Source organism: Capra hircus (assembly GCF_001704415.2).
Source record: "Capra hircus breed San Clemente chromosome X unlocalized genomic scaffold, ASM170441v1, whole genome shotgun sequence".
In the NCBI taxonomy this organism is placed as follows: Eukaryota; Metazoa; Chordata; class Mammalia; order Artiodactyla; family Bovidae; genus Capra; species Capra hircus.
The window spans coordinates 27,818,579-27,832,409 of record NW_017189516.1 but is presented as its reverse complement, the minus strand read 5'-3'; the positions used below and the strand labels follow the sequence as shown (position 1 = coordinate 27,832,409).

At 43.2% G+C, this 13,831-nt stretch overlaps 1 protein-coding gene across 1 annotated transcript in view; it reads right to left on the bottom strand.

Moving 5' to 3' along the window:
* Nucleotides 1-13,831, bottom strand: part of EFHC2 (EF-hand domain containing 2) — a 135,342-nt gene that overhangs the window by 17,901 nt on the left and 103,610 nt on the right. Inside the window, exon 13 of the mRNA XM_018043680.1 lies at nt 3,854-3,959. Coding sequence (XP_017899169.1) covers nt 3,854-3,959 — 106 coding nt within the window. The remainder of the gene's footprint in view (nt 1-3,853; nt 3,960-13,831) is intronic.

Here is a 13,831-nt window from a genome sequence, read left to right as displayed (position 1 = left end):
ACTTACTGCTGACGCGCAGGCCCTTTCTGATGCCACATGCCTGTTCTGTAGCTGTTCTAACTCTTACCTTTAAGGATAGAATCACTGATCTTAGCTTTCAAACTTGACAGCTCAGGGCCCAGCCTCCTGACTTCAGGACTTAAGACATTGCCATTTTACAAACAATAGTAACGGCCACCATGTAAGCTGTTACTGTGGGGTAGGTATTGTGATAACTGTCTCATGTCTACTGACATAAGCACTACTCTTACCTCCATTTTTGAGATGAGGAAACTTGAAAGGTTGACTCACTTACATGAAGTGACCCAGTTAGTCAATCATAGAGCTAAGGATTTGAGTTCAGCTTCCTATGATTCCAGACCTTCTGTTTTACACGCTCTCTCTAAAGAACCTGAGGCCCATTGCTCAATAACTATCCCTGCAGACAGAGTAGGTAAAAGATGAAATGGGGGGCGGGGTGGCTAAAGGGAAAGTAGATTTTTGGCTTTTGCACACTGACTCTCCTTCCAATGTAGGTGGTGATCCTTTTGCAGGTCCTTAGATCAATTTAATGGGTAATGGACTATATTCAAAAGAAAGAAAGAAGGTGGGGAGAAAGAAAGGAAATAGGGAGGAAGGAAAAGGATCATACATCATTGCATGTACTTAGAATAATATTGTTTCATGAAACGTTTGTTCTATTGTATATGTGCATGCTGGGTTATTACGGAAAAATGTCTTTCTTACTGTAGGTTGTAGTACCAAAAGGGAATTAAATTTCATTCAAACTCAATAGTCATCGGGAAAATGAAAATTAAAGCAATAAGATATCACATATTTTCAGAGGCAAAAATGTAAAAATAACATGAATGCCTAGTGATAGAGAAATGGATGAATAAATTATTCCATACTCATACTACAGTACTAAAGAATGGCTTAGTGAAGTGAGTGAAGTTGCTCGGTCGTGTCCGACTCTTTGTGACCCTGTGGATGGTAGCCTACCAAGCTCCTCCATCCATTGGATTTTCCAAGCAAGAGTACTGGAGTGGGTGGCCATTTCCTTCTCCAGGGGATCTTCCCAACCCAGGGACTGAACCCGGGTCTTCCACATTGTAGGCAGATGCTTTACCGTCTGAGCCACCAGGGAAGTCTACAAATATTAAACTAGAGAAATGTTCCATGGTGTACAATTAAGAAAAATACACAACAGATAAAATGCATGTGGTACAATTATATTTCTGTGCATTAAAATGATGAAACCCCAAAGCATAGGTAAACATTTGGGTGATGGATTGGGTAGAATAGAAAAGGAGAGAAGGAGAAAGTGAGGAGAAAAACAACAAAGGTAGTTGCTAACTAGCAAAAATAAGTATGTGTATCACTCAGGATCACAAAAGAAATAGAGGATATATGTGGACTGCGCAAATCGAGAAAAGCTTAATAAAATGACTATTTATAAAGTTGTGGGAAATGTTCAGGAAAACCAACAAGGGATCCTCCAGACCCTCAAGGAGCCATTACCACCACTTGAGGCTCAAGGGGCATGTGAGGGTGGTTGCAGCTACATGGAGAGAAACTCCAGACAGGTGCTGTGGACCTTGGAGGAGGAGGCAGTCAGGGAAGGAGATGACTTTTTTCTCTTCCCACCCTCCACTCTCCTGCTGGTGCATCCCAATGGCTCCCCCAACTGGAGGCCAGAGGGCTAGGGGACCCACTGAGATCAGCTGCCTAGGACTCAGAGCAGGGTAGACGGGGCTGGAGCAAAGTCCCAATGGGACAAATGGATGCTATCCAACACAGAATACTGTAACATTAAATGAAAAGGTAGAACATAAACTCTATCCATCATTGTTCCTTTTACATGTAAAAATTACATATTTGTGTGGCTAAGAAATTAAGAGAGACTTCTCTGGTGACTCAGATGATAAAGAATCTGCCTGTAACGCAGGAGATGCGGGTTCAATCCCTGGGTCAGGAAGATCCCGTGAAGGAGGAAATGGCAACCCACTCCAGTTTGCTTGTCTGGAAAATTCCATGGAAAGAGGAGCCTGGTAGACTATAGTCCATGAGGTTGCAAAGAATTGGACACAAATGAGCAGTTAACACTTAAAAGGTTACCAAATGACAGTATTAACTTGTTTTTGTGACAGTATCTTGAACTTTAGTGAATTAAATCCAGTATCTTCAATAATAATTATATTTAAATGATTTTTTCCTTTTTCAGTCTTTGTGGTAAAACAGATCTGAGTTAAAATTCTCACTCTCCCATACATTGGCTGTTCTTCTAACTTCCTCATCTCTAAAATGGGAATGATAAAAATATCTACCCTCAGAAAGTTGCTCTGAGGATTAAATGAGCAAATAGATTTTGAGGTCTTAGAAGAGAGCTTGACACACAGTAAATGGTTTAAGTGTGTGCTGTTGCTATGGTGACAATGGATCATCAAAGAGCCTCTTAAGGGGTCTACTTGTCTCCTTGTCTTCTCTCCAATCTACTCACCACCCAGCCAGAACAAGGGCCCTTTAAAGGGCATACCTAATCATGTCACTCTCTTCCTGAACATTTGCTCATGGTCTGCAGACTTTGCAGGATGATATGCAAACCTCACCCATGAGGTTATCTCCAGCCTCATCCCTTTCCTCTTCTCCTCCTTTGTGCCTTCATCCCAGCCGCACCGATTCTTCCTGGTTCTGACCAAGAGTCATGCTGCCCCTTGCCCTGGGGCCTCTGTTGGGAAGGCCACTGGGCATACCATGCCACTCTTCCTATCTAACTCCTACTATTCATCATCAAAATTTCCAGTGTCACCTCCTCTAAGACTTCTTGTCCCCCTGACCCTCCTCAAGGTAGCAAAAATGACTGTCTCTAGACCCCAGGACACAGCACCAAAACTGCTGACAGTGGATACTTCAATGTGACTTGTCTGAGAATTAAATTCATAAATTAATGAGTTAAGTAATTATCCCCAAAGTCACTGAGCTAAGCAAGCAGCAGGGCCAGAATTCAAGCCCAGCTCTGTTTAACTCCAAAGGCCACCAGTGTTTCCCCATCATCTGGAGGTTCTAAGGCTGCCTGACACTCCAGAGGAGCTGCATGCCTGAGGGAACTCCCCAAGGGCACTAGACCAGTTCAGGCCAGAATGAGCTGGTCAGCAGAGACCGGGAGGAATAAATGCCTCCTTTCTGAGAGTATTGACCACATGACATTTGCTTTATCAAGGGACTTTCCCAAGAAAATCAATTTCTGGAGCATGTTAAAACATAAACAAACCGCCACCCACCCATCCACTCCTTAAAGACAATTGGTCCAGAGAGCTTAGAGAATTCAGACAATTCCACAATGTTGAGAGCATCATCTGATCACAAGAACTTTGTTTTCCCTAACCAAGCATTTTTCTACTGAATTTCTATTTCGAATTTGGCCCCACTAGGAAATATGCATCTCCATACAATACTGCTTCACCCAAGGAAAACCTGTGTGCACCGCCTCAGACACACTGGGGATTCTTGACATATGCACCACTGAGGTTTGCTCTTGTGGCTTATGATGATATTACCAGAATCCCCTGATAACAGTGTTTATATCTATTTATAACTGTAACCTATAATCCTATTTTCCATATAATTGGGTACAACTTAGGTTAAAAAACATTCAGCTGCATAAGAAAAATCACGCTTTTATACAGCAGATGTTCGCTCAGCATGGAAAGTGAATTAGCCTTTAACACAAATACTCAGAAATACACAGTGCTCTTTCCAAAAGCACTGATGTTAATATTCTACATTGAAAAATAATTTCAAGATAAAAGATGTTAAAAATGCAAGGGAGGTAGCTATGGCTTGTTTTTAAAACAGGTATTATTATTAATTTTACCTCTTTAATGTACGATACCACTTCCAATTCAGGCACTGGATTCACTCTCCAGTTCAGGGTACAGAAAAATGACTCATAATTTATTTGTTTTTCACTGTCTTCAAACCTAAAAATATAATTGTATGATTTGAGTCAATCTGTACAATTCAGGACCAAAATGTCAGCTTAAATCTACCATGAAAACATAATATTAGAAGTGCTTCAATACTGATATTTTTCTTATTTCTTATTACTTTATATTTTGTTTTTAACGCTCCAGGCTGTAAACTCTTTGAGAGCAGAGACCTCACACATCTAATTCACCCAAGTATCCCCAGGACCTATGACCAACCTAGATAGCATATTAAAAAGCAGAGACATTCTTTGCTGACAAAGGTCCATCAAGTCAAAGCTATAGTTTTTCCAGTAGTCATGTATGGATGTGAGAGTTGGACCATAAGGAAGGCTGAGTGCTGAAGAACTGATGCTTTCAAATCGTGGTGTTGGAGAAGACTCTTGAGAGTCCCTTGGACTGAAAGGAGCTCAAACCAGTCAATCCTAAAGGAAATCAACCCTGAATATTCACTGGAAGGACTGATGCAGAAACTCCAATATTTGGCCACCTGATGGGAAGGGCTGACTCACTGGAAAAGACTCTGAAGTTGGGAAAGATTGAAGGCAGGAGAGGAAGGGGGCAACAGAGGATGAGATGGTTGGATGGCATCACCGATTCCATGGACATAAGTTTGAGCAAACTCTGGGAGATGGTGAAGGACAGGAAAGCTTGCCGTGCTGCAGTCCATTGCGTTGCAAAGAGTCGGACACGAGTTAACAATAACAATAGTTCCATATATGTTATCATGGAAATATGTTAATGATATATTGTTGAGTGGAAAGGAGGTTATAAAATAGAATGCAGAGTTATGATCTCACTTTAGGTTTATATTTGTACAAAACAGCATTTAAAAAGTCCAGTAACAATACACAGAAGTATTAAGAATAGCTATCTTTGGCAGAGAGATTATAATTGTTGCTTTTTCTTTAAACTTTCTGTATTATTTGAATTCTTTTAAATTTATAATCAGGAAAACTTATGTCCATTTTCATTTTGAAAATTAAAAAAAACACAAATGATTAACCTGCATCATAAAGTTATGGGTCAAAAATAACTAATCTAGTTGTCTACTATTTCCTAATTATAGACATTGTCATAAGTTTATTCTTAACCATAATAGAGTTTTGGCCATTAAGACCTCAAATTTTCAAGGCAATTGCTACAATGTCCCCAACACAAAGTTCTTCTTATTGTAATACCTCAATGTTACCTATTCTGAATTTGACCATGTTCTGCCAATTTCTAAGGCTAAATATACACTGGTTATGTAACATGATTTTTGGAAGAAAAAAAAACAAAGGTAGTCACTAAGGCATTGTTCCAAGCACCCTGCTCCAGGTTCCTGCCCTTCTCTTAGCACCTCTAACTCAACATGCTTCCCCTCCCCCTTGCTCCCAACCAGCAAGTGAGGTGTGCAAGTTACTATTGCAGGGATGAACAGAGGATAATTAACTATAAGAAAACTCAGTGATAACAGAAGCAGGAAAAAAATAACTCATAATCAGTCAAAAGGCTTTTTTTCTAAGCATTAAGAAAAGAATAGGTCACATTCATAAACTAACAAAAATTAGCAGTAATAAATGAAATGTTACATGATGAAGTTACATAGACTCATCAACCTAAACAAAGTAAAATAAACAGAGAGACCAGAAGAGGGGAAAGGGAATTCAGTCATTTTTTTGTGTACATTTTCTTTGGCAAAGGATTCTGGGAGACAGCTCCAACATGCTGCCCCCTACCACTGTTTATCCTGTGAATTCTGGCTCACTCGTCATTTGAACGCCTTGAAAGGACATGATCTGTTTATGGAATAGTTTGTAGCCAAAATGCAGGACCATTATGTCTTTTATTTGCTTGTTTTGGGGGAGATGAACTAAAACTCAATCAATGAAAGATGTTTTGTAAGAAGCTTTCCTTTAGCATGGTACCTCAAAGAAAAGTATTCCCTAATACTCTGAGTAGGAGCTGAGATCAGAGAATGAGATCATGGAGTGCCTTTGACTTTCATACTAAGGACAGCTTAGAGCCACTGGAGTACATTGTGCAGAACAGTTATGAGATCTCCGTTATATTTTCTGAAGATCACACTAGTTGATATATTGCAGGTACAATGTAGGGGCAAGGCTACAGTGGCCAGGGTGCTTAGCAGTCTTCTGCAGTTATCTGGGCAAGAGGTAATGGCAGCCTTGATGACAGTGGAGAGCAGTGAGGAACGCTAAAGCCTGAATATATTTTGAATGTAGGATTCCTGACAGATTTTATAGTGTATAGGGGAGGTGAGGGGGAGAATGAGTAGGAATGGATTCAGGACAACTTCCAGGGTTTTGGTTGAGCAACTGGAGTTTGGTTTTGGATGTGTTACATTTTGATGGGAAGTGAGCAGTTGGGTATATGAGTCTGAAGTTCAGGGAATAGGTTTGAGTTAGAGATCAAAATGTGGCAGTCATTAGCATACAGATTGTATTTAAAGCCACCAGCCTGGAACACTGAATGAGATCACCAATGAAAGAAATTTCTGTCTGTTCCTACAATACAGAATCTAATTGTTGCTAAATTCCCATCACATCATGACAGGAGGCATGTATTGAGTCCTAGAGGTTTCAGAAGTATAATATCCCAATGATTTGGAAACCAGTCAAAAGACTATGAAACAGATTTAGAATCAGGTCTGACTTCACCTCTCATATACAGTCCACTAACCAGTTCTGTAGGCTCTAACACCTAAGCATGTCACAAGTCTATTTTTCTACATCTTTTCTATTCTAGCAAGCCACCATCATCTCTGACCTGGGTTACAGGAATAGCATTTGTATCATGGTCTTGCTGCTTCTACTCTTACATCCTCCACCAGAATGGTCTTTCTAAAACACAGATTGGATTAGTTACTTCCTCGCTGACAACTCTACAGTGACTTTCCAATCCACTTAGAACACAAGCTGAACTCCTTACCAGGGTTTATAAAACCACATATAATCTGGTCCCCCACTGACTTCTCTGATCTCCTCTGAAATCTCTCTCCCTCTTCACCATCTTCCAGGTACACTTGCTTTCTTCATGCTCTCTGATCATACCAAGACTGTGCCCAGCAATGCAAGGCATTTGCATGTTCTGGGCCCTTTGTCTGGAAAGTCTCCATTCAAATGTTACTTCCTTAGAAAGGCCTTCCTGCTTCCACTTATTTAACCGAGTCCCCATGCCTAAGTCAGTCTATATTTGCTCCATATGATGGCACTGGATGGTACAGGAAAACTTCTGGAAGTCACCACTGAAGTCCTATTATCAGACTTCCTTACCAATCTGTCTGATATTTGCCTGTGATCACTTGTCAACCCTGGGCCCCTAGCACTTTTCCCTGCCCAACTCATGATAATGTCTGACTCAACACAATCTAACCATTCACCCATCTCAAAAGATATTTGGGAAGCTATTCTTGACTCAAATAATATTCAGGAAGGATCAAATGGTATTAATCAAAGAATACATACACAGCTTAATAATGATGTCTAAAACCTTTTTGAGGAAAAATGTTTGAAAGATTTAATCTTTCCAAAGTCCAAAGCCAGGCCTCAGGAAAGAGCTGAGTTAACGTGATAAAATGGGCTTCCCTGATGGCTCAGTTGGTAAAGAATCTCCCTGCAGTGCAGGAAGTCCCAGTTTGATTCCTCAGTCAGAAAGATCCACTGGAGAGGGCATAGGCTACCCACTCCAGTATTCTTGGGCTTCCCTGGTGGCTCAGCTGGTAAAGAATCCACCTGCAATGCGAGAGACCTGGGTTCCATCCCTGGGTTGGGAAGGATCCCCTGGAGAAGGGAATGGCGACCCAATCCAGCATTCTGGCCTGGAGAATTCCATGGACTATATAGTCTGTGGGGTCGCAAAGTAGGACACGACTGAGTGAATTTCCCTTCACTTCACTTCAATGTGATAAAACAGCTCAGCTGGTAAAGAAACTGCCTGCAATGCAGGAGACCCCAGTTCGATTCCTGGGTCAGGAAGATCCCCTGGAGAAGGGATAGGCTACCCACTCTAGTATTCTTGGGCTTCCCTGGCAGCCCAGATGGGAAAGAATCCACCTGCAATGTGGGAGACCTGGATTCGATCTCTGGGTTGGGAAGGTCCCCTGGAGGAGGGCATGGCAACCTACTTTAGTATTCTTGCCTGGAGAATCCTCATGGACAGAGGAGCCTGGTGGGCTATAGTTAGACACAACTGAGCGACTAAGCACAATGTGGTAAAATACTCCAAGTCTCTCTTTTCAGTTTTGTCTGTGAGGATTTCACTGGAGGTGGGAATCCCCCCAAAAGAAGCAAGACAGAAAAAGAACAAAGAATCTTTCAATGAAAAAGGATAAAACTATGCAATGCTTCCTAGGAGAACCCTTTCCTCTTGGGAAGTGGGTAGGATGGCAGTAAATCACAATGGGTCACTCACAAGTACTTATCTCCTTTTTCCACCAAAATCTCACCCAATGACAATAGAGAAATAAAAGCAGGTAGTTTCCTGCAATGACAAAGATAGCTGGCGGGAAAAAGGCAACAGTGAATAAGAAATTTCAAACTCTTTTGCAAGATGGAAATCAGACTGGGATAACTGACTTGGCACAGCGGAGGAAAGGAAGCTGAACTCCAAATGTCTGTGGCAGAGACAGGGAGGGCACTTAAGTGATTAGGCAATGCGGCCTACAAAACTGCTGAGAGGCTCAGCAATTGTAGACTCCAGGTGCCAATAAAGGCAGGGATAAGGTGCTGTGCTTAGTTGCTCAGTCGTGTCCAATTCCTTGCAACCCCGTGGACTGCAGCCTGCCAGGCTCCTCTATCCATGGGGATTCTCCAGGCAAGAATACTGGAGTGGGTTGCCATGCCCTCCTCCAGGGGATCTTCCCGACCCAGGGATCAAACCCAGGTCTCTTGCATTGCAGATAGATTCTTCACTGACTGAGCCACCAGGGAAGCCCAGGGATAAGGTGGTGGTGGTTTAGTCACTAAGTTGTGCCTGACTCTTGTGACCCCATGGAATGTAGTGTGCCAGGTTCCTCCGTCCATGGGATTCTTCAGGCAAGTATATTGGAGTGGGTTGCCATTTCCTTCTCCAGGAGATCTTCCTGACCCAGGAATCAAACCTAGGTCTCCTGCATTGCAGGCAGACCCTTTACTGATTGAGCTATGAGGGAAGCCCCAGGGATAAGGTGGGGTACTAAAAACAAGGACTGTTTGAAAGCCTGAAAACAGCAAGAGCAGCTGGACCCTCAAGAATCTGTCCTTGTACACTGGACTCTTCACTGTAGGGGATTGGGGCTTGTTTTCCAGAGAAATTCAACTAAAGAAGCTCTAGTCTTTGGTAGATGAAGCACAATGGAGGGTTAAGAAGAACATTACCCACTGAACTTGGGTCTCTCAGACCCCTTCCTTCCCCTTTCCTGTTTTCAGAACATCAGTGGCTGTGCTTAATTTCTCCTCCTTTTCCTTAACCCACTTCCCTCCTAACCCTGCGGGAGAAGATAGGATTCTTCTCTTGATGCTCTGAGTCACCTTGAGAGATCTCCAGATTGTGGTTTCTGAGGATTCCTTAATGAAAATGCAGGCTAGGAGATGACTCATACAGTAAAACCCACTAATCAAGAAGACCCACCCCCAAAAGCTTCCAACATTAAGGACAGAAGTCAAAGCAGCAACAGGGAAAAAAAGCTATCAGGGGACAAAGAAAATTCAGGTAGCAGAGGGAAAGATGTGACATAAGAAGATATGTTACACCCATGAAGAAAGAACAGAAGACTACAAAAAAGGAACCAAAAGTGTGCTCTTGGAATAAAACATATGATAGTAGTAAAAAGATGCATTAGAAAGGGTGGAATGTAAAGTTGAGGAAACCCCTTGGTAAGGACATCCTAATGACAAAGAAAAACTTAATCCAGATTCAAAAGAGCCAAAATCTTAAAGATAGGAGTTCTCACAAGACAAAAACAAAAAAGGATGGGAGGAAATAATTTAAAAATTAATGGAAAATTTCTCTGAGCCAAAGGACAGTCTCCAGACTGGAAGGGCCCATAAACTGTTACGCACAATCTATATATAGGCGTGTGCCCCCCCACACACACACACACAACAAGGCCCCATCGTGAATTTCCAGAACATCAGGAATAAAGACATGATTCTAAGAGCATCTAGAAAGAACACCAGTAATGGGAATCAATATTATACTAAATTCTCAAGCATCATAACAGGAAATTAGTACTAGTATCTAAAAATGAGAAATCCAGAAATAGCAGAATGTACATGCTATTTTAAGTTCTGTAGAAACAACTAGAAAGACTGAAAGGCTGTTTCTTGAGAATGGGTCTGGGAGGTGGGGAGAGATGTGGCTGGAAACTGCTCTTGTCAGAGTAAGTTTTTTTAGAATGATTTATTTTCTTTACTATAAGCATGTATCCGTCAGGCATAAATGAAAATATAAGAAGTGTGAAAAGCAGATGAGAGACAGTATAGAGTGCTTTCCCAGGTGGTCAATTCATGCATCAGACTTGGAAAGGCAGGAGCACCTTCATTTGGGGCACACTGATAAGGGAATCATCTCCTAGTCTTTCTCCCAGCTCCAAAACTCAGCACAGAGCTTCCTCGCCTGCACCACTGACAGCGTGAGATTTTTCACACATCCATTTGCTACTATACCCTATATCTACTATATGCTACTGTCAGATGAGGTTGTCAGAGAGACAAGAATAGAATACAAAGGAGCACTCCAGGTTGGAGCAGAAGGAGATAAGGAGGAGCAGTTTAGAGTTGGACACAGGCTCAACTCTTAGGGAGTAAGGACAAGTAGGTCAATTTCCCCTGAATATTATCTCCCCAGCAGTCCTCCCTGTCTCCTGACCACTGCAGGTCATCATTCACCAAATCCTATCCATCCTTTCAAAATATTTTGGGAAAGCCTATGAGTCATATAGAAGACAGATTTCTCTTACTTCAGGGTCACGCTGTGCTTCTGTTAAAAAAATGTGAGCATCCTCTTTCTCCACCTGAATCCACTACTTCTCTCCTTGCCAAACAACATTTGACTCTTGCTAAGACTCTGATTCACAGTCAAAGGATGAAGATTTGCCACTCTGGAGGAAATTCCTTTGAAAAGACTGTGAAGGCAATTCCAAAGAAGAACTTTGTATGGCGACATTGTTGGAATGAGTGCACAGCCTTCCAGGGTGACTGCCCTAAAGGGCAACGCTAATTCTGGCTTTTAAGTGTGCCTAAGCTTGTTAAAAAGTCAGCCTGCTTACTTTAAAGTCCTAGCTCACAGTGCTGAAGTGTTTTCCTAAAGCCTCCATAAATTCTTCTTTCCCTTTGATACTTAGGCAAGCCATCATTTCCTTCCCTACACAAACTAAAGGACATGTTTGTGGAAGAAGAGGGAGGGGAAAGCCGTTTCTCTGGTTCCCCTCTCGATCATAATGACCTCCAAGTAGGCTTCCTGATGCCTTGCTAGGTGGGAGTTCTCAGAAGTGAGTCTAATGTGTCATTTGACGGGTGCTCTTGTTCCCACCTCCCAAAAATGATGAATGGCTTGCAAACCACAGCAGCCATCCATCTCCTTGCCGTGGGGAATAATACTGATATGCTTTATTTCCCCCATCTGTGGAGGTAATAGGTGCAGCAGCAGCTGTATTCTGTGACAGAGTAATGTGGGTGTCCCTCTGCCACAAAGACCATCTCATAACTTAGGGGAGAGGGCTGGCGGCATGGCCAGGGCTGAAAGGGAGCGAGGGTAGTGAAGACACATGTTTGACTCACTTGCTTGTGTTTGGTTTCAGTTCATTACCTGACAAACCCCAGGGTGCACACTGAAACATCTGGTGGGAGTCTTAAAGACCAGACACTTGAGGGGAAAAAATGTGGAACTCTGGGCCGCTGTTGCCAGTTGGTCACAACTTAGGAGCTGGCAAGATGGCACTGCCAGGGTGCCAGTGAGTTAAGTTCCGTGATCTCAAATCACCAGGCTTCTAAATTCCAATTGTGATCCCAGCACAGATCTCCTTAGGAACCAAATCACCTTATATTTGAAAAAGGAGAAACCATCTGTGTGTATGGTCAGGGTAGAGGGTGAGAGAGAAGAGAGGGAGAAGAGATGAACAGGGAAAGAAGGGGGTTTCTCTCTCAAAACTTCCCAGGGCACCGAACACTTTGCAATATGAGCAAGCACACGGTTCCACCCCTGCCCCTCAGCTTCGTGGCCAGGTAGTGCTGGTGAAATTACTTAAGCCCCAACCACGCCTCTGCAAGGGGAACAGGGGGAGAGGCTGGGTAGAACATAATGAGATGATTTGAAAGCCCTGTTAACTTTTTCTATTTTAACTAATACTTCTGGATGAGGCACCAGCTCCCCTGGGAGGCCAGTCCTAAGGCATTCTGTGGAACCCAAAGCCAACTGTAAAAGACTAGCTTGGGGCAGAGCTGCTGGGGAAAGAGTCACACCTGACTTCTAAGTCCCGCTTTGGAAGGCCACAGTCAGGGGAGGAGGGTGCCTCTTCACTCCCCAGGCCCACCAGGAACAGAGAACAGAATGACCTCAAAATTCTCCCCACCTCTTATGGTTTGAGAACCAGAATTTCTTGCTTATTAGTTCTAAGGAAACCTGAACACCCAAATGAAGGCTCAGTGGGGTTTATTCCATTTACAGGGATCACTTGGGCAGAAGGTAGTAGGGTTGGACTTCAGAGGCAGCTCTGATAGGTATAAAGCCCACGTGTTTCCTCCCCCCCCCCTCCCCCGCCCAGTGTAATAGCATGGGACACATCTCTGGGACTGCAGGGTTGAATGAGATATCGTCTCTACCCCTAGGGCCTGAGATAGAAACAAAGGTTGAGGGTATCTTAGGGGGCTGTTATTCTAATTCCATCTGGGCCTGAAGTACATTTATTCAGTGAGACAGCCTCCTCAAGAAAAGAGGTATCCTGCCTACCATCAGTGAAAATGTAACTTTAAATGTGCTCAAGGATTTACAAAATATTCCAGGGCCCTAGGCACTGTTTCAGTACAGAGTGTCCCTCCTATTATGGGTAATAGCTATCACTACATCAAACACTTACATCTGATGTTCTGTGCATTAGTGAAATGACTGTTTGGTAAGGAAGGTGACCTCATACCGGCTGTGTATGCGTGTTAGTTGCTCAAGTGCATCAGACTCTTTGTGACCCCATGGATTGTAGCCCGCCAGGCTCCTCTGTCCATGGGATTCTCCCCGCAAGAATACTGGAGTGGGGAGCCATTCCCTTCTCCAGGGGATCTTCCTGACCCAGGGATAGAACCCAGGTCTCCTGCATTGCAGGCGGACTCTTGACCGTCATACCGGTTTCCACAGCACAAACTGATGGGGGCTGGGGTAACCAGATGTGAAAAGATTTTGAAGTCCTGATTCCAGCATGAGTTGTGCTAATAAGGAAAAGACCTAACTGAATCAGAAGAAAAACAGAAATGGAGTAGAAGGGAAATCTTAGTACCCAAATGCAGGGTCAGGAGAAATATATAAGTAACAATCCCCGGGTGATAGAAATCATCGGAATCTTTAGCCATATAGTTTTTCATCTCCTGATCTGAATTCATAGGGGCTCTACACCTGCTCACCAGCTGCCCAGCTCCATCCCAAGGCAGGTAAAAATGCCCCTGGGCAGAGTGTGTGCTGAACCAAGTCAACAAACTCTGGGCCTGTCTCCCATGGGAGACTGTAGACGTCAGAGGGGCTCTGGTTTAGCATGCCACAGGAGGGCTGTGCAGAAAGAGTCTGGTCAAGGCTCTGGAAAGCCCTGTGGAGTCTGTGGGGAACAATAAGAATGCAGAATATAAATGTAAGCTGCAGGCTGATGGGTCCGTTAGGAATTAGGGCCGTCTTTGAAAGGAATC